The 21377-nt window shown below is 37.8% G+C and overlaps 1 protein-coding gene across 2 annotated transcripts in view; it reads right to left on the bottom strand.

Moving 5' to 3' along the window:
• Window positions 1-5325: 5325 nt before the first annotated feature.
• LOC108698796 (ATP-dependent RNA helicase TDRD9) overlaps window positions 5326-21377 on the bottom strand; it is a 104301-nt gene continuing 88249 nt past the window's right edge. Inside the window, exons 26-37 of one of the 2 annotated variants that reach the window (XM_041573090.1) lie at window positions 20726-20938; window positions 18716-18805; window positions 17442-17702; window positions 15891-15980; window positions 14917-15072; window positions 14067-14137; window positions 12648-12757; window positions 12357-12453; window positions 10224-10362; window positions 10020-10138; window positions 9290-9362; window positions 5326-5774 (exon numbers count right to left, since the gene is read on the bottom strand). In XM_041573090.1, the coding sequence (XP_041429024.1) occupies window positions 5676-5774; window positions 9290-9362; window positions 10020-10138; window positions 10224-10362; window positions 12357-12453; window positions 12648-12757; window positions 14067-14137; window positions 14917-15072; window positions 15891-15980; window positions 17442-17702; window positions 18716-18805; window positions 20726-20938 (1518 nt within the window). In that variant the 3' untranslated portion in view covers window positions 5326-5675. The remainder of the gene's footprint in view (window positions 5775-9289; window positions 9363-10019; window positions 10139-10223; window positions 10363-12356; window positions 12454-12647; window positions 12758-14066; window positions 14138-14916; window positions 15073-15890; window positions 15981-17441; window positions 17703-18715; window positions 18806-20725; window positions 20939-21377) is intronic. The other variant, XM_018230601.2, reaches the window with a different exon arrangement.

Below are 21377 nucleotides of genomic sequence, written 5' to 3'. Positions count from 1 at the left end.
AGGTACCACGGAGACTCAGACTCTACCCCTGTACCGACGTTTATTTTTGTTTTGAGAGTTATTACCAAGTGCTACCCACTCCCCTGTTGGGATTGTTCGAATTAAGGGAAAATGAATCTCCAGGTTGGGAGGAGGATACCAGGTGGGGGATATAATGTTAATGGGTATACTTTTTGTCTGTCTTTTTTCTCTTTCCTTTTTTCTTTGCTTACCTCTGTGAGGGGAGGTTTAAGGACTAACGAATATTGCTGGTGGTGCGAGACATTGCTGTTGACAGCTATAAGTATCCCACGAAACTCGAAGCATACTCCAATATCACCTGCAACAGTCACTCTTGCTGGGTGACCACGGGCCCTTAGAGCCACCCTGGCCCCAGTGGAACATAGTTTACCCTAAAAATGGCTATGGCTCCTCAAAGTTTTAAACTACTATCCTGGAATGTGCGTGGGATTAATGATAAAATCTAAAGGGCAGTGGTTTTAGATACGGCCAGAAAATCTGGGACAGATGTTATCTTACTTCAGGAGACTCATCTAGTGGGCCAGAGGGTTCATGCACTGAAACGGAACTGGGTTTCGGTGGCATACCATGCAGACTTCTCAACATACTCCAGGGGAGTTGCTATCCTGGTTAGGAAGTCTTAAATTATCATTTTCATGAACTAACCTCGGATAGAGGTGGAAGATATTTAATCTTGAAAGCCCAAATTGCCGATACCACTTATATAATTGTTAATGTATACTTACCTCCTCCCGCAGATATTCAAATACTAAATGAAATCCTACAAAAATTAGCTGAAATGGGCAACCATCGTATGATATGGGCAGGTGACTTTAACTTGGTCCCTGATCCAGCCCTAGATAGACTACACCCCTCCGCCCACGACACCAAAACTTTTGCCCGCTGGGTAGAAGCTACAGGCCTGATAGATATCTGGAGATGGCGACACCCCCAGCTTAAACAGTATTCGTGTTACTCTGTGGCCTCTGCGGCAATGTCTCGTATCGATACATGTCTAGGTACAACTGAAATATTACCATATGTTGACTCTATAGAATACTTGACAAGGATGTGTTCTGATCATGCCCCCCTATTATTGTCTCTGGGTGGCAACAATCAGGTTGGAAGAGATAAATGGAGACTACCCCCCAAATGGATAGCTAACCCACAGGTTGACGAACATCTCCTCCCTCTGCTGACACAATATTGAGAAATAAACCAAGACACTGTAGCAGAACATATAGTGTGGGACGCCGGTAAGGCCTATAAGAGGTGCATATATCTCCCTTATTAAATTAGCACGTAGAGAGGGAGACCAGGCCCTCTCTCTGGCTCAGGACACTCTAGTTGAAGCAGAATTAGAGCTGACACAAAAAGAATCTGACGAAAATAAACAGGCTATGCAATCAGCTCAGAGAGATCTGGACTTACTACTAGTCGACAAATGCTCGCAATGGGAGCTTTACAGAGCAGCTGCCTGGTATGACAAGGGCGACAAAAATGGTAAGCTGCTGGCGCTACTGGCCAGGGGGGATGTGCCTAAGACTATAATACAGGCCATTACTAATGGAAATGCTCTAATTACAGACCCAACCCTAATGACAACAATTTGAGATGTATTTTCAATCCACTTACCAATCACCTCCTGATACCTCATCTGACAGGCTTAAGGAATTCCTAAATACAATAGACTTCCCAGAGGTCTCTCCAGATCTAGCCACACAATTAGACCAAGACATTACCTTAGATGAAATTAAAGATGCAATGTCCTTGCGGCCCAGTTGGTTTATGCCCACTGGTGGATTGTCCCTGATAGAAGCAATTCAGCGGTGGTGTTAGAAGCTGCGGTAATAGGCTCCTTTGAGGCCCTTGCCAAACTCCCTTACCGAGGTCTCCCCACATCACGTGACCACTACCCCTATGCACACAGTGTTGAAGGCATTTCAGAAATCTCAAGACCTGGTTCGAGGAACCTCTACAGCCTGGTCCCCCCATACCCCATTATGGGGCAATAATCACCTCCCTCATTTTCGCTCACTCCCAGACATCGCCAGATGGGCACAGATTGGGATTAAAACTCTTGGTGATATAGTCACTGGGGGTGACTGTAAAACGTTTGCCACAATCCCAACAGCAACTCCACCCCCACCCAGATATGCTATTTCATTATTTGCAATTACACCATGCTTTCAACATGCAATTCCCAATAAAACATGTAAATTTAAAGGTGTCGACCCTTGAGACCTACTTGCACAGGTTAGACCTAACAAAACCCCTATCCTGGTTATATACGATACTATTTACCGCTGGTCCCTCTCCCCTTGAGAGAGTTAAGGGCAAATGGCAAGAAGATATCCCTGACCAGAATGATGAAAAATGGAAGGACGCGCTACAGCTTGTAACAGCGCTATCAATATCTATGAGGGACAGGCTTATACAAATTAAATTTTTAAATAGAGTTTACTTAACCCCCTACCACCTGGCTAAAATATATGATACTGTGTCGGATCTGTGCCCTAAGTGCAGAGTGGAACCTGGTAGCAGCTCCTGTATTATGCCAAGAAAGCCCTATTAATGCACTGGAAATCTCTCAACCCTCCCACGATACAATATTGGAAAAAACTGATAAATGACTCTCTCGAATCAGAAACTGACCTATCTTTCAAGAGGATGCCCCGGGAAATTTGAAGCGATATGGGGTACCTGGTTAAATGTGCAATCTGGTTAACTGCCTATATACTAATTTAATGGATACAGTATGTCATTTTATACCTTACCTCCCCTCCCCCCTTCTCTCTCAACTTTCTCCTTTTACTATCTCTTTATCGCTCTTCTAATTGTGTTATGTTTAAAACTTTAAATAAAAAACTTTAAAAAAAAAAAAATTAACTTAGAAATGTGATGGTGTATCCAAGCCTCTGCCCCACCACATGATATCCCTGTTATAGAAGAAGGAAAGGCTTCATACACTTGGGGGTGCCAAGTGATTGTATTGACTTACCCGAAACCCCGGGCCAGTGCTCCTATCAGCAGAAAACTGCACCGGCCCGGGGTTATACCAGTGAGCACCACGGAGCATCCTCTTCTTCCAACTTCCTCTTTCCTTTATGTAGCTGCGCATGCACAGTAGAGTGGAAAAAGGTTGGCTATTTTGTTCAACTGTGCATGCGTTTGCCCCTGGAAATTTGAAGAAAGAAGAAGATGGAAGAGGATCGCTCCATGGTGCTCACTGGTATAACCCCGGGCCGGTGCAGTTTTCTGCTGATAGGAGCACCGTCACAGAGTTTCAGGTAAGTCAATAAAATTACTTGGGGTTGCCCAACATTTAGCACCCCCAAGTGTACAAAGCCTTTCCTTCTCCTTTATACAGTGCCTTTTACAAAATAACGAATCCTCTGGACAATCCTTAGGTGATGCCTGGGAAACAGACCTCGGTCAATCAGTGACCCATTGGACTGGTCCATTATCTGGCTTCTAACTAAAACAAGCTCAATAAACACAATATTGCTGAAAGCCATCTATAAATTTCTGTTAAGGTGGTACTTGACCCCCCCCCCCCAGAAAATTGCTCAATATGTAGAAAATGTAAATCCTAAATGTTTTAGGGGATATTCACTGATTGGCACAATGTACCATACTTGCCCCATTGTTACCACATTTTGGATCTTGGTGGCAGTAATTTTCTCTCTATTTCAGATCAACCTTAAACGGGACCCTATGCAGGCATTCCTGAATGGTAAATGTGAACAATATACAGAATCCCAACCACAAACCACTTACTAATATGTTTGTAGCTGTATGCCAAACTATTGCTAAAGCATGGAAATTCTCAACAATACCCTTTCAAGCATTTAAACGGAAAGTATCTATCCTGTAACTATCATGTTGTGGAGTGATTATTAAGTTCCTATATTGAGTGCAAATCTCTCCCTATAATATATCACCATATCTCAATCAGAACAGTGGAAATTTAAATCTCTTTTGCTTAAAGGGGAGAGGCAAACTTTTTGTATGTTATAGAATGGCCAATTCTAAGCATCATTATCCCTGGCCTACATTTTTTGCAGTTTTTTTTTAATACAGGAAACTATATAAGAGCAGTTTTGTTTTATGGCCACTAGATGTCACTATGTCTCAATTAAATACATGCAGCATCATACTGAAGAGATACTGTCACAGGAAAACATGTTTTTTTCAGTGAATTGGACTACTAATAAGCAGAATCCTGTACCAAACAAAAGCAGGAAAAATAAAGGCATAATATAAGATAAAAGAGAGAATGTTTGAATAAGTGAAACAGCTGCAGCCTGAAATGACTTGCATCGGGCTTTGCTGGTGGTTTCTGAAAGCACAGGATCATGAGTAATGACTGGAGATTGCCTGCACTCCATTATTAGGATCTAGAAAAATCCTACTACTTTTTCAGGACAGGGATTCAACAAATCATTAGTACTTAGCACAACTAAACCCTTAAAATTGTATGTAATTGGATAAATGATGCAACTTTTTAGGAAATTGCTCAGATTTGTTCTTACATGTATGGGATCCCTTATCTGGAAACCTGCTATTCAGAAAGCTCCAAATTACAGGAAGGCCATCTTCATTTTATATTTGCTTAAAGAACAGTTCAGTATAAAATGAAAAACTGGGTAAATAAAATAGATAGGCTGTGCAAAATAAAAAATGTTTCCGATATAGTTAGCAAATGATGTAATGTATAAAGGCTGGAGTGACTGGATGTGTAACATAATAGACAAAACACTACTTCCTGCTTTTCAGCTCTCTTGGTTTACACTGATTGGTTACCAGGCAGTAACCAATCAGTGACTTAACAGGGGGCCACATGGGTCATATCTGTTGCTTTTGAATCTGAGCTGAATGCTGAGGATCAATTACAAACTCACTGAACAGAAATGTACCATGTGGCCCCCTTTCAAGTCGCTGACTAACTCAGAGTTATAGAGCTGAAAAGCAGGAAGTTGGATTCTGGCTGTTTTATTAGACATCTGTTCACTCCAGCCTTTATATATTATATTTTTGTCTAAATAACTATATTAGAAACATTCTTACTGGAATTATTTGTTAAAACATTTTTAGCAGACAAATTATGCAGAGCCAAATTACAGAAAGATCTCTTATGTGGGAAACCCAAGGTTCTCCATATTCCAGATAAAAGATCCTAGACCTGTTCAAATAATGCTTTGCATTTGGTTCAGTATTAGGGTGAATATTTTGTGGAGCCTTTGACCAAATACAACACCCCCTGATCATAACATTAATAACAACATATATAAAGGATAACAATAATAAAAAAAAAACCTGTAGTACAGATGATAAGAACTATTTATTAGCAACTGGAGTTACAATCAAATTTGAAACAATCCAATTCTCAAAATAAACAAAAAAGAGCTGCCATTTTGTATATTTAAATGTGAAACTAGCAGCAGCTGCAGTGCATGTAGGCACATAATAAACAAGATACGCTTGACAATACTTACAATAAAACCCCAAATGTTAAATTTCACATTCAGAATATTTAGAAATCTTGTAAAGTCTACAACAAATTATGCTGGAAGCTGATCCCTGATGACATTTTGCATAAAACAAAAACAAACAAAAAAAAAAAAGTCAACAGACATATTGAGAAAGATGCTGGTGAAGAAGTGTTCTGCATTCTAAGGATTGAGCATTATGAAGGTGTGCAACTGATAAACATCAGCTTTCCTTTCTTCGTCTGTCCTGTCAGACTGGTCAATGAGCCACTTTGGATCTACCTAAAATTAAAAAGGCAAATGATATTTTCAGTTCCACGTGAAGTAAACTGCCCTGACCAAATAGAAGTATATAACCCCTGTGGGAGCAAGATCTGAATGCACTTGTTACCCTTGTGGCGGTGTGTGAGATTTCATTTCTTTTTTCCAAACCATATATCATCATACCCACATTTCACTTCGCTTATTTCATTTTATGTACTTTCAACTCATGCCAGGCAGTTTTCTTAAATATCTACAACCTACAATCCACACATGGTGATGCAAATCACTCTAGACAGTAAGCACACTTCATATAGTCCAACACAGAATATTAAAGGAGCAACATATAAACACACAGGCAGGGATAATTGACCCCCCCCCCCCAAAAACACTGATGCACAGGTGATCACAAATTGGGAGATCCCCATTTTACTTTATTTTACTTAAATGTCTGTGATCAAGTAAAAAAATAAATAAAAAAAAAGTACAGATTATGGGTTCTGTTTTTTGGAAGCCTGTTATCCAGAAAGCTTTGAATTACAGAAAGGCCATCTCTCATAGTGTTGTTTTCTTTTCCAAATAATCCTAATATTTAAGATGATTTCCTTCTTCTCTGTGATAATAAAAAAGTACCTTGTACTTGATACAAACTAAGATATAATATAATAATAATTAGAAGCAAAACCAGCCTATTGGGTTTCCTTCATGTTTACATTAATTTTTTAGTAGACTTCAGGTTTGAAGATCCAAATTATGGAAAGATCCCTAAGCATTCTGTTTAACAGGTCCCATACCTGTACTACCTGCTGTCACCACTTCCTATAGAATAAGTGCGCATAGATCTGCCAGTCATTGCTACGTGTGTTTTAGACGTTTTCCCCCATATCGATATGGAAAGTGGTGATGACACATAGGGGGAGGGGCGTTTTGACCACCAATGTTTTCAGTCTCATATCAGTGGCAGTAAAAAAACAGCCAATGTCCCAGAACAGTAAAAGGGTGCCTGCTGGTCACAAACTGTTCCTCTGATGGGTAACGCTGCTGGGCTGATAGGTGCTGATAGGTGTTTTAAAGGTAACTAAGTGTTTTAAAGTAATGAAAATATCATGAACAGTTGCCCTGCGCTGGTAAAACTGCTGTGTTTGCTTCAGAAACACTACTATTGTTTATATAAACAAGCTGCTGAATATCAATGGCGGAAATTGAAAAAAGGCTGTATGGCAGTGGATAACAGATAACACCATTAGACAGACAGAGCTTATCTGCTATCTGCTGTGTAACCTGAGCCTTTTCTCCTTTGAATAGCTGCCCCCATTGCTACACAGAAGCTTATTTATAAACAATAGTAGTGTTTCTGAAGCAAACATACCAGTTTTACCAGTACAGGGTAAGATTGCATATTTTTAATACTTAAAACACTTTTTTTTTTGGAGTTACAGTTCCTTTAAAGGAGAACTAAACCCTAAAAATGAATATGGATAAAAGGAGAACTAAACCCTAAAAATGAATATGGATAAACTGCCATGTTTTATATACTGAATTTATTGCACCAGTCTAAATTTTCAGCTTGTCAATAACAGCAATGATCCAGGACTTCAAACTTGTCACAGGGGTCACCATCTTGGAAAGTGTCTGTGACACTCACATGCTCAGTGGGCTCTGAGCAGCTGTTGAGAAGCTAAGCTTATGGGTCGTCACAAATTATCCAGCAGAAAATGAGGTTGGCCTGATGCTACAGGGCTGATTATTAAATTCTAATGCTAGTTGCACTGGTTTTTGTATTGCCATATAGTAATTATCTGTATTAATTACTAATCAGCCTTATATTGTGACATTTATATTCTGTGGGTACTGTATATTGTGAGTGGGTCCCTAAGCTCAGTAAGTGACAGCAGCACAGAGCATGTGCAGTGAATCAGCAGAAAAGAAGGTGGGGAGCTACTGGGGCATCTTTGGAAACACTGATATTTACTGCTAAAGGGCTGTGGTTGCCTTGGGCTGGTACAGAAGCACAAAACATAATGTACAACATTTCTAGCTTACTTCTTTAGTTTAACTTTCCTTGCCCTTTAACGTTCTTATTTTTTCAAATGGCATGGAAGGTAGAGAGAGAGATGCCAACCATACAGAGACAGACACAATAGGTCAGAGAAAACAAATCCAATAATTGGCAAGAGAAAAAAAAATATAACCATGAAGGCAGAGTCAGAAAGATAAATAAAATAAGAGCAATTAGGCACACTGAAATCTAAATCTCCCTACCCTCTGGCAAATTGTTCCAGTTTTGCCATTCAATGGGCATCATCTAACCCAAAACAAGTAGTTCCATTTGTCAGACCACTAAGAACACATATTCCATTACAAAGATATTTTTTATTTAATTCCATGGAACTGCAGGATTTTCTGTGCTTTAAACTAATCCTGTGTATTACTGAGAACTGGAAGGGCACTCTCAACCTTCAGAAATACAAGAGGATTACTTTATGAAATGGAATAAAATTGATAAAGAGCCTTGGTACAGATTTAAAAACAAAATGCCAAATCCTGTGTCATAAATATAACGCAGTCTAATGACCTGCTTTAGCCTTGCAAATGCTTTTGCTGTAAGAGCACTATTCAAGTCATAAAATAAATGTCTTTCTCCACATTAAAATTGTATGCAAAATTGTCGTGAATTCATCATTACGCAATCTAAGTTTTACATATTCACTCAGGTACTTTCATTTTGCAGTGGGACCATTAAACTGAAAAGAGTACAGGTATTTATTTCTATTGCTAACTTGTTGCAGATTGCCAAAGATGAATAGGTGTGGACAAACCTTATAATCCTTTAATCCTTTAAATGCCAGACCAGTTACACACGTTATTTGCATTTAGTACCAAGAACTCTTTCTTTAATGTGTTTTTTTTTCTTTTTTACAGCATTTACCAAAGGGAGAAAATGTTGTATATGTGCTGGTAAATAAAATAACATAGTACCGCACTCAACTGCAATACTTGTGAAAAAAAAAAATCAACATTTATTGAAAGATAAATTTGACATTTCAAACACCAACTCTGCTCTTTCTCAAGGATCAAGTAAGTTTTTGCAATTGATTTTCGAAGTGCCATTGTATATGTGTGTGTGTATATATATATATATATATATATATATATATATATATATATATATATATATACACACACACATATACACACACACATATATATATATATATATATATATATATTGAACAAACAAACCACACTCCAAGGACTTAATTTTGCAAAAGAAAGGTGGAGTTTTATTCTCAACGGTTTGGCTCCTTAACTGGTGCCGTCTTCAAGAATAAAACAAACCAAGAATAAAACCGCACTGCAAGGCCTTGAAATAGTGAAAAAAAGTGGAAAGCTCTATTTCAATGTTACGGCACACCAACTCGGGCCGTCTTTAGGACAACCTAGATACATTTTGGTGTAATCCCACAAGACACTAAAATATTTCTCATTAAAATGAAGGGGAGAAAATATATTGACAGAAACAAAACAAGTCTTACCTGATCCCATTGATACAGTTTGTCATACCACTTTGCAGTTATCACCTCTCGAGGTTTATCCTTTTGAATTAAACTGGTGAGAGAAGAGAAGAACTAGATGACTTACTGATAAGCACAAGCTTAGTGCTATAATTGCAAAACTGTATAAATACTTTATGCCACAAATCTCAGTTGTATATGTGTATTAATGCCATAAATGTTACACTATTGTTTTACACCTCTTTAAACTTGTTATATTCATTAAAAAGGTGGTTCACATTTTACTTAACTTTTAGCTTCCTTCATAGTCAGACTATTTTTGAATCATTTAAAAGCTACTAAATGAATGCCATGAGAAAGGTATGTTATTCTGAGCACCAGTCTCAAATGGTTTCTAAATCGCAAGCTTGAAACTGCAGCTCATTTCAGCAACTTCTCAGTCTAGCGTGAAGCTCTGTCCCCTTTTCATTTCTGAGTTATCCTTCCCTGTTTGACTGTGAAGACGGTCGAAGAGGTGCCCAACAGATTTCCATTGGAACAAGAAGCATATTCAGTAGACACCTCTGTTTGTCTTCACAGTAAAAGAGAGAATTCAGAAAAGGGGACAGTTTCATGTTTAAACAATGACGCCAGTTTTGTTTATAGGCCCCTTTGTCTATGCATCTACTTACCTCTCTTTTTCTCTATACACACAAACACATTTAAAATAATATATTATTTTTAAGTTTATAAGATCATCACTTCCTCCTACTTCAGAAGCTTTTCGCGAATATCCTCTTGAAAAAATGCAGGTCGCTCATTTGAGGAGTTTAGAGAATCAGTATAGTTCTGATGGAAGACCTTGTTTATTGTTGATCTTAGAAGATTAATCTGTAAAAGGCAAAAAAGTCAGGACAAGTACCCTGAACGTAAAATCACAAATATACAGTATACTGTAAACTGATGGCATGTCTACCTTCACCAGGTCATCCACAGAGAAATGAACATCAAAAGCTAGCTCAATATCATGTTCAGGCCATATTGGAGTGCCACTTTCATGGTGCCAACCCAAACCACACAGTACACCTGTATAATGTTTTCTAGCGTCATCAACTCTGAAGAAAAAGAAATTTTGGGTTACTATTGCTTTTTTGTAAAATCTGAAAGGCATTAATTTGGCTACCATATGATTGCTAAATTGTGTTAATCGAGTTAAAGGGGATGTAAAAGCAAAAAAAATAATCACAAAGAAATCTATTTCCAATATACTTCAATTAAAAAATGTGTACTGTTTATATAAGAAACCTGATTGTATGCAGTGAAATTCTCCCTTTGTTTTTACTTGCTCTGACTGCTGCCGATAGGACACTTCAGACAGTCCCTAACTGCTCTGCAGGGAAACTGATCATACTTTCAAACAGCAGGGGGGAGCCCTCCCACCTTACTTCCCTGACCTCAAGCAGCTTTGTTTGTTTCCCTGTAGAGCAGTGCAGAGATTTATATTTGTAGACCCAGTGCAGTCTGTATATTCTAATTATTAATCAGTCTTGCTGTAACTGCTTCAATGGAAGATATTATTTGACTGCTGTTTTGATAATTTATGATGATCCCTAAGCTTAACCTCCCAACAGAAGCCCAGACCACACTGAGCATGTGCACAGTCTTGGTTTTGCAAAAATGTTTAACATACTTACAAAATGGTGACCCCCCTGCAGCCAACTTTGAAAGCATAAATCATTTGTTTTATTGGGCTTCTGGTGCAGTAATTCTATTTTAGACTTTAGTTCCCCTTTAAGCTTCTACTTGTGTCTCTGAAGTTTCGCATATAATGTTTCAGTATGTTTACGTTCTCAGTTCTTCTAGTTTCTAAAGCACGCTTATGATTTTGACATATAGCAACTGTGGTATATCAGAGTGGGTTCAGTCTGTAGGCCTAAAGGTGGAGATTGCAGGAGTGCAATATCCTCAGCAGTCTTTGTTTTACTATATAGACAGAAACTATACAAGGGGTTATAAAGGTTTTATAAAGTTTTTAAAGGCTCTGCATGTCACAGTTAAATACTGTCATTAGATTCTTAGCGCAATGGTGTAAGTTGTGCAGAAGATGAAGATTAGAATCTACAATAAAGTAGATAGAAATATCTGTCCAACGCTCAGGAATTGGCAATGGTTAGTGAAAGGCCACAAGGTAGCAGTACAGCACAGACAGTACAGGAGGAAACTAAAAAACACATTGTGATTTCTCAGTGGATAGCCAAAAAATTAAGTTGTTTTAAAAGAATCACAATATAATGTACTGTTTCCCTGCATTGGTAAAAGCTGTGTGTTTGCTTCAGAAACAAAATATTATAGTTTAAATAAAGAAGCTGCTGTGTAGCCATGGGGACAGCCATTCAAGCACAGGCACTCAGTAGATAACAGATAAGTTCCATTGTATACTACAGAGCTTATCTGTTAGCCGCTGTGTATCCCCACTTGCCTTGGGTTATCTATATAGGGGACATATTGGGGGATTTCAGGGTGTCTTTCTACAGACTTTACAAGTTATAAGTAAGTGTCTCAATACAACCTACTTGCAAAAAGAGGAATGGGGTAGCAGAAGAAAAGACCAGTAGAAATTGGTCAACTGCTTAAGCATAGAGAGGTTAAGTGAAGTTTTGATCTGTGATTATTTCCAAATGTGCTGGATTCTAAGACGACTTTGGCTCCATAGAACAAACTGTTTCTTTTTGGAAGACGACAGAATATGATACTAGGGGATGAGGAACAGAGACATTTGGCAGAGGAGCATCTAGTCGAGCCATTAAATGCAGAGTCTGAGAGATATAATTTCTACAGGGTAACAGGATGCACCTGACCAGCAAAGGTGATCACAGGCATAGTGTGAGGACAGGTGGAGTTCTCAGTGTTGTCTGCCTCCTAGTGGAACACACTTATCCCCTTGGTCCTATAACCTCCAATAGGTTACCTTAATATAACAAATGTTTGCAGACCTCGCTTCCATAAACTGTAGTATCACCAGTGATATTATTTTCAAGCATTACAAACAATAATTAATAATTCATATAAATTAATAATTTAATAAGGCATTCAAGAATCTCAAAAGTACCTCAATTCAATTACTGGAGCAAACAACATGCTGATAAGTGCTGGCAATCCAGGAATAGGAGGTAGCAAAGATGTCTCACGTAGCATTATCACAGAACCTAAATAGAAAGTAGGGCAAAATAACGAAGTAGCAAAAATATATCAAGATTTCAATTAAAGCTGTATTTATAGGCAGCTTAGTAAAAACAACCTTAAAACATTTTATTTGTACAAAATGTAAAAGAAAAAAGCTCAAAACTGAGTAATAGGGTCATTATGAGCAGCAACAAATTTTTTTTGAAAAAAACTTTACCAGATGCATTTACGGAAATAGTTGCAGCAACAAACATTCTCTGTTGAGGTGCTTCTGGAGCTTCATTAAGTACCACTGAGTTAATGCTTTCTTTTTCTATCCAAACTGATCTATAAATGGGAAAACAAAGTATTCAATTTGTGACTATGAATATTGCTATTCATCTCCTGAAACTGTGGTGTGAACAATGCAGGGGAGAGGTTAATCTCATTTCTGATACCTTTTAGCTCACACAAGGTAAGCAGTCACAACAGGCAGACTTTAAAGGAGGGCCACACAAGGGGGTGCCGCAGGCCGCCAGTTGGACAGCACTGCTCTAGGGATACTCATCATCATCAACCCATATTTTGGCTTTACTTATAGGAGTAAGCAACAGTTAGAAGTGTTCCAAAAGGCAATTTACTGCCCCCTAGGATTGAGTCAATGTGCAAGGAATTACATTCTCATGGCAGAAACTCCCTGTTACACCTGAAATGGACACACTCTTTCTCTATCCCATCCTACAGTTAATAATTATCTCACCATTCCACTTATTGTTCTCCGTTTGCTTGCTTTTAAATATACTTTGTATGGAGAGGATATCCAGATATATTTAAACTTCTCTTTTTTTATGAAATGTTTATAATGAAATATTGTCACCCTTTTCAAGGCTACTAAAATACTCATCCTTGCATTAATTCTATCCAATCTACTGCAGCTTATTTCTAAACTGGTTTGAACTCCCAGACTCCCCCCTCTCCCATTTTGTCTTAAATTCTACTGCTCTAACCTGTTAAAAAAGGCTAATGTAAAAAAGCATTCAGCTAAACTACAAAGGCCTTCATTCCTCAGCACCTAACTATATTGCATCACTCATCTCAGAGCCACTGCCTTTCACACCACTCACATCTACTGTAATTTCCCATCACAAATCTTTTTCACTTCCTGGTCCTTACCACTGAGATTTTCATGCCTTAATTCCTCATTCTCTTTGGAAATAAGGAACTCTGCATCAGCCTGTTCAAATCTAGATTCAAACCCTACATCCAAATTGAACATCAGCCCAACATCATGGAGCACTAGCTCTGTCTGATTTCATTTTATCACTTTGGACCAGTGCTACACAAGAAGCACAAGACTAAGGCCAGACAATGCAGATCTTGGCCTGCAAAGAAACGCTGGCTGTGATTCGCCCCTCTGCACCCAAATACATTGCCTTGGCTCAGGCGCAGACAGACATGGCAGATTTCGGTGCATTTCCAGAAGTCAGATCATATTTTTGCAAGTGATTATTCTAACTACACTCATGGAAACCGGAGGTTTTCAAAAAGCCTTCTATAGCTCAGTAAGCAATTAACTGCTGGATCTGTAAAATAAATCAATGTTGAAGAATATACTGCCACAATACATACAAATTCTTTGACACTGATGCATCTTCACCTGAATTTGGAAACTCTCATCATGCTATGAAATTTGACTTCATAGGGATTAAATGGACCATGTAGGACAGTCTAAAGGAAATAAAATCATGTCACTGTCAGTGTTACAACCTTTATAATTGTATTGCATGTCAAAAAAAAATACATAGAAACAAAATATTTTGCAACAGACATAACATACATTAAAGATGTATATGTATTACATATGTATTTTATATACTCGCGCACATACATATTCACATAGGCTCTCTTACTGACATTTTGACTATTAACTAAGCAATGTTAGCAGTGTTTACTTTTTTGCCTGAAAATAATGTGCAATATTGTGTAAACGAGTAGCTTTGGGAAAAAATTATTGAAACTTTTTATGAAGGACTCTATTTCTAGGTACTCAAATAGCAATGGCATCTGAACACAGAATTTATTTACAGGTTAACTTTTACAATTTTCTCTCGTATGAATATGGAAACTAGGGTTCCATTTTGGCCAATCTTGTCTTGAGTACATGAGAAAAAGTTGTGAACATACAAAAGACATACCTTAAACCAATTAATTTGGTACATTCCATCAGGCATTTTTAATAAATACTAAAACCACATGCTTTTTTTCTGAAATCAGAAATTTTTAATAGAGAATACTAAAACCAAAAAAAAATGATGCAATGCCTAATGAAAAGAAATTAACAAACATGTTTTAATTGCCTCACAGTTTAGCCACTTTTCGTAAATATACCCCCAAAATGTCATCCAAAATATCTTTTACACTTATTGTATATTACTGTGGACTGTTATTGAACGTTATTGTATATGTGTGGAAATAGAAGATTTTAATGTATATTATTTTCGCTTTACCTTACACTGTTGGATCCTGGGTCTATTATGAATGCATTTTTCTATCATCTTCTCAATCAGAGCCTTTTCACCTCCCTTTCCAAAACCTAGCTTGTATGTCTTTTTACTACCACTATCTGTTGCCAGGAAGAGATCCTTCAAAACTTCATTGCTTTGCTGAAAGAGAAAGCATGATTATCGGTTTTATACATTAAAAAGATCACGACAGTTTACACCCTGCAACTGCAAACACAAGGATTGGATGGAGTGGTGGGACCTCTGAGCCCAAACCTGAACTACAACTAATAAATTGTAGTGTGGGAAAAAATGATTATTACGTTTAACAGGATTTTAACAGATTCTTGGATATCTTCAACTATGATAAACACTAAAATTTTACCACCAAATAAACATTCCCTTTACATTTAGATACAAATTTTGCTGGAATGTTGTGTCATAACTAGAAGTTTTAAGGCACCAAAGCGAAATCCTTTTGGAACCCCCTAAACATCAAAAAGGTGACCGGTTTTTCAAAAATAGCCTGAAATTCTGCACTAGTAAATGTAATGCCCTTCATAAGTCTAGTCCCCCCAGAGGCTCTAGATCTACTGCTCTTACCGTTATGTGTTTGTAAAAGCGCTAAGGCATGCAGGGATGTGGGGGCTTTTGCAGTCACCAGGTAAGTTATTTGTGGTGGGGTCCACTGCGATGCATTTAAGTCTAAACACACAATGTGCTCAGCAGGTCCTCTACAGAGCCCAAACAACTGTATGCTGCCTTGGTTCAGACAAATTGGTGGCTGGTCCACTTGCTGCCATGGGGATCTTTTTTGCAACACTATTTTACATCTCTTTTGGATCACACTTAAAAATCTTTATCAGCACTGGCTGTGGCAGCTCATGACAGGTATGACAGTGATGCACGTTATGCCGACAACAGAGAAGGTGGAGATTTTTATGTTTACAACATATGGTAGGGTGGTTGATGGGGGGTACCTCTGTTTTAAAGCCCTGTCTGACATCAGTTGGCAATGCTGTCCAGTACAACAGGTATAGGAAGGCATGTGCTTGAAACCTTTCAGTGCACTGGGGGAGGCATGAGGCAAAAAAAAAAATGGCAATTCAATAATCAGTGGCTTGCCTAGCATATTCATGGCAAGTTGTTGGATAACAAACTAGACTGCCTGTACTGCATAACGGCAATGGAACATGTCATAGGGCTATTTTCAGTTCCTCGCTTTTGCAACGCTTGGCTCACCGATTCAATTCTAGATGATACCATTGCCCCAACTATCTTTCTGTCTTTAGACTAGACCTCAATTCTCAAAAAAAGTACTAACTAACAACTAACTACTGGTCGAACACTCATGGTGTTTGGACCTTTGGACTATAGCTGATCTGTGCTCCTTCCATCTGGAATTGCTAAAATACAGGCCCTTGGCTTTCTTACTATAATGCATCAAGCTACAGATCACTTATGCGGACGCTATAGATCACTTAATTCAGCGCCATTAGAAAAACCTCTGCAAGGAGTCATGGGCCGGATGATGTCTTCTTGAGATTTAGGCTCTATACCAGAAAATTTAAGTGAATCATTTATTCAAGCTGGTGTCCCTCGTTGCTTCATGATCATCCCAGTCCCCAAAAATCAAAATCTAAGCAACTTCGAACCAGTAGCTCTAATATCAGTGGGAATGAAGTAATCTGAAAACCTGATACTAAAATTGATCAATTCAATCATTTCATCAGACTTGGATCTACTGCAGTTTGCAATAAAATTTGCAAAGTTCAATAGATTCACTGAGGATGCAGAAGATAGTCATACACAATTACAACAAACTAGGCCCTTATATTAGAGTGTGCTTTCTGCACTACAGCTGTCCTTCAATACAGTAAGGCTGATCAAAACTTATTTAGAAACATAAAAATTTAGTAATCCTGCTATTTTATGAAATTAGATCCTAGATTCGGCCGAACCCCTGAATCCTTCCCAAAAGATTCGGCCGAAGTCCCAAACCCTAATCTGAATATGCAAATTAGGTGTGGGAAGGGGGAAACTTTTTTTACTTCCTTGTTTTGTGACAAAAAGTCACGCAATCTCCCTCCCCTAATTTGCATATGCAAATTAGGATTCGGTTTGACTGGGCAGAAGGCAAAAAGGCCGGATCCTGAACCGAATCCTGGATTCAGTGCATCCCTAGTATGAATAGATATATCATCTACCATTGCACTAAGCATTGAGATGCTATTTAAGCCCAAAAGTGTTTTCAACACTGTCCATCCATATTTGAAGGCTGTAAAATCTATAAGTTTGAGGAAAACAGCACAGAACAACATAACAAAAATGAGGACCCATGCAGACGTCTAATCCGTAATATCAAATATGTTGTAGTGGCCTAATCAGAAATATATACAAGTAACCCCAATGGCAAGTTTATACTAATGTCACTACAAATGTATTTATAAGCCAAGTCTCTTAATATCAACACAGCACTTGTGCAAAAAATATTTAAAACAAAAAAAAAAAACCCCTGTTACTTAACATACATTGGATTCATATGACTCTTCAGCTGGCTCTGCATATCCGTCAGCAATAAGCAAATCTCTTATGCTTTTTTCCTCAAGATTTTCAAAATGTTGATACACATCAACGTGAAGAGTGCCATGAACTATTGAATAAACCTTCACCATAAGGGAACATCCATTAACCAAGGCATCAAACCTCTCACTAGCACTGCGACACCACTGCTCCCCACAAATCAAAGACTTTGCAGAAGGACGCATCTTGCAAATCTTGAACTCGAGTGCCTAAGAAACAAAATTTAAATAAGGTTAGCCTGTCAAATAATACAAGTGGATACCACAAAAAAGTGTAATTTCTGTAATGCAAACTAGAGTTGGCAAAGGGTGCTTACCGGTACATCTCTGTTTACAGTATATGCAAGACAAAAATATAACAGGAGGCATTGTGGCATCCAGTGCTGTTCCTCTTAATTGCTATTACAGTGACTTTAAATAGGTTAATGGCCTCAAGCTAGGGTAGTATGATTTTTAACTGGTAGTAGTAAGAAGTCAACTGAGAAAGCATTAAAGGAGAAGGAAAGCCTTTCAGACAACAGTGTGCTACAGAGGAGCCCTTCCTGTCCCTGATCGCTAGGTTCATTTACCAAAATATTTTATTTTTCAGTGTTCTCCCCTGTAAAATCTTTTTTTCCCTTTCCGTTGCCATTTTGCCGAATTCTACGTCATCAAGATGGCCGATTGGAGTCATCTGCGCATGCACGAAAAGTATCCTCTCCACTTACCCAGAGGCATGGCTTTTTCGCCTGCGATCAGTTCACCTTGCATCATCGTTGCAATTGGTGTGGTATAAAAAATAAAGGCAGGTCAGGACACGGCGGATGTGGGCTTGTTGAAAGCTCCATTACAACTTGATTTATTGCGCTTGTGCTGCTTCCTGCTCATACCTACTACACATGATCGCAGTCTTGGTCTTAGTGCAGGAGTGACGGCTTGTGGTAATTTGTGGGAAAGGATTGTGCTGCCGCAGGCATACACTTTCCAAATGAAGCATTTTAAGGCTACTGCTGAATTTAATGGAGGTATGTTTTTCTACTGAATCCTGATGTATAACAGACTTTCCTTGTCCTTTAAGCAAGTGGCTTTTAGAAGTAAGCACAACGTTTCAAGATAAGGTGGTAGAATACAGCAAAACTGGCTATAAAGTGGGTCACAAGGATGTACAAGTTGTAATCCTTCATGAATTGTACAATACAATAAATACTTTTGAAAGCAATCACAGCTAAAAGCATTCTTCTTACCTGAAAAGGAAGCTCTAAAAGCTTTTCAGGAATCTCCCTTAAGACAGTGAATTCCACTTTTGATTTGTTACCATAATCAACAAAAAAAACCTAAAAAAATTGAAATTAAAACTGAATCAGAAGGAAAATGCGGCAGCTACCTTAAAACAGCAGCAATCAATAGCCTTGTCTAATAAAATAGTGTAAAATGTAGACAGTAGGAAAACGGAGTGACTATTTAACAAAGTACAAAGCAACAAAATTCTCCAAAAAGGATTAAATAAATAAATTTGGTTTTTATAGAGAATTTTGAGCTAAATTATCTTTTTCACACACACACACATATACACATATACACATATACACATATACACATATACACATATACACATATACATATACATACATACACATATATATACATACATATACATATACATACATACATATATATACACACATATATATACGCATATATATATACACATACACATATATATACACACATATATATATACACATATATATACACACACACACATATATATATATATACATATATACACATATACATATATACACATATACATATATACACATATACATATATACACATACACATATATATACATATATACACATATACATATATACACATATACATATATACACATATACATATATACACATATACATATATACACATATACATATATACATATATACACACATACATATATACACATATACATATATACACACACACACATGCCGGCACAACTAAATAAAGCCCAAAAAAGATAAGTATACTGTATACTAGAAGGAGGCTCATACTCACAGGTCTTACAAAGAAATAACGGTGTTTATTAGTCAAAAATACGATTGGCTAGAGCTCTATTTCTTTGTAAGACCTGTGAGTGATAAAATGGCAGGTGCAGGCTGCACACCATAAAGATAGACAGGTACCTGGATGCTACAGTAAAAAAAATGTAAACAACATATCCACGATACCGGCACTCACAGGGTTTGTTTAAGTAGACAAAAAGGGTCTTACAGGGCATTTATTTTTAGATGGGGTCAGTGACCCTCATTTGAAAGCTGGAAAGCCAGTCAGATGAAAAAGGCAAATGATTCAAAATTTTGAAAAAGAAAAAATTAAGGCCAATTTGTAAGTTTCTTTGAATTAAGCCATTGTATATAACACACTAAAAGTTAAGGTAAAAGGTGAACAACACCATTAACTCTTTTCATAAAAATGATAGTAATTTTTCAGTTCAAGTGAGATAATATAATAAAGGCCTCCCTAATCAGGCTGTTACCAAGGCTTGCAGATCTGCACCTCACTGCAAGTGCACTATAAGTACCAAATACAAAATGAGTTAGCTTAAGTAAATTGTCTGTGCCAGCTAGCTAGAATGCACTATGAACAGAATATTAGAAGGGCATTTATGATTGTGTGATAGTACATAAAAGAGAGAAAGTTGCTTCTCCCTTCCAAGCCCAAAGTAATCAGGCTTTGGCAAAAGTTGACTTTCTATATAACAAAGCATATACGCTATTTTTTTTAACCAATCAACAGTTGTTACATATATTCTGTCCTTACTTTTTTCCTGCATTTCAAATAGATTTAAAATGTCACGTCTTACTCTTTAGTACGAGGTGCCTAAAACATGCCTTCAAGAAATATTACTGTGTCATAAAAATTTAGATGCTCAAATAAGAGTTGAGCTATACAGCTACAGGGAATCGCCAGATAGATGTCTCTTTCTACAGCTATCAGCAAGAAAATGAAAGCCCATGTACCTTGTGAAAAAACACGAAGGCTTGTTGTATCTGGGATTACTGGGAGTCTGATGCACCCCACCATCTTAAAATTGATAAAGTTGCTTAGAATAAGCCATTCTATAACATTATAAAAAAGTTAACAAAGGTGAACCATCCCTTTAAGATACTGGATTTAGATTTTGTTGCTTTTAGACTAATTCACATATTTTAAACAATATATGTAAAATCAGGGTGCACAAGACCTACCATAGCAGTACCTCCAGAAATGTACAAGATCTGAGCTCTGTAATAACTTTCACTATCCATGTTTTTAAATGGCGCTAAGCACATCATGTTTGAGTGTGGTCTTGCAGTAAGGGGCACCAACTGCTGCTCACTGATCATTGTTCCTAGCTCTCCCAAAACGCTCATACTTTTCGCATCAATCCTGAATCCCCAAAAATGGCCAACTTCCACAACCTTAAAGGAAAAAGCATAGCAAGTAACAGGCAAAATGTGCAGGTAAGAGATATATTATATTGAAACACAAAATCCAGAGAAAAATATATAGCAATGCATTTTCTGATAGCATCCTATTTATCTGCTAACCTGCCACAGGCTATAACATTTATAATGAAGGCTCAGCAACCACATGCTTGTCATGACAAGAATACCCCCAATAAAGGGATTTTATACTTACCGGAAAATCATTTTCTAGTAGGCCCGGTCAGTGCAAATGTATGGGTTATGTCCAGGTTCCCCTCTGGAGGCAGGACAGAAGAATTGGTCTCTTGGCCCCTCCCTCAGGATATATAGGCTGGCTACACCTCTGTTCTCCAGTTCTGTTATAAAGCTTTGTTGAGGTGTTTAGGAGACAGCAAGTACGAAGGAAGGTCAAGAGACAACAATATGGAGCACG

Source organism: Xenopus laevis, chromosome 8L, assembly GCF_017654675.1.
Source record: "Xenopus laevis strain J_2021 chromosome 8L, Xenopus_laevis_v10.1, whole genome shotgun sequence".
NCBI classification, from domain to species: domain Eukaryota; kingdom Metazoa; phylum Chordata; class Amphibia; order Anura; family Pipidae; genus Xenopus; species Xenopus laevis.
Note: the sequence above shows the minus strand (reverse complement) of the source record. Positions and strands in the feature narration are given on the sequence as shown.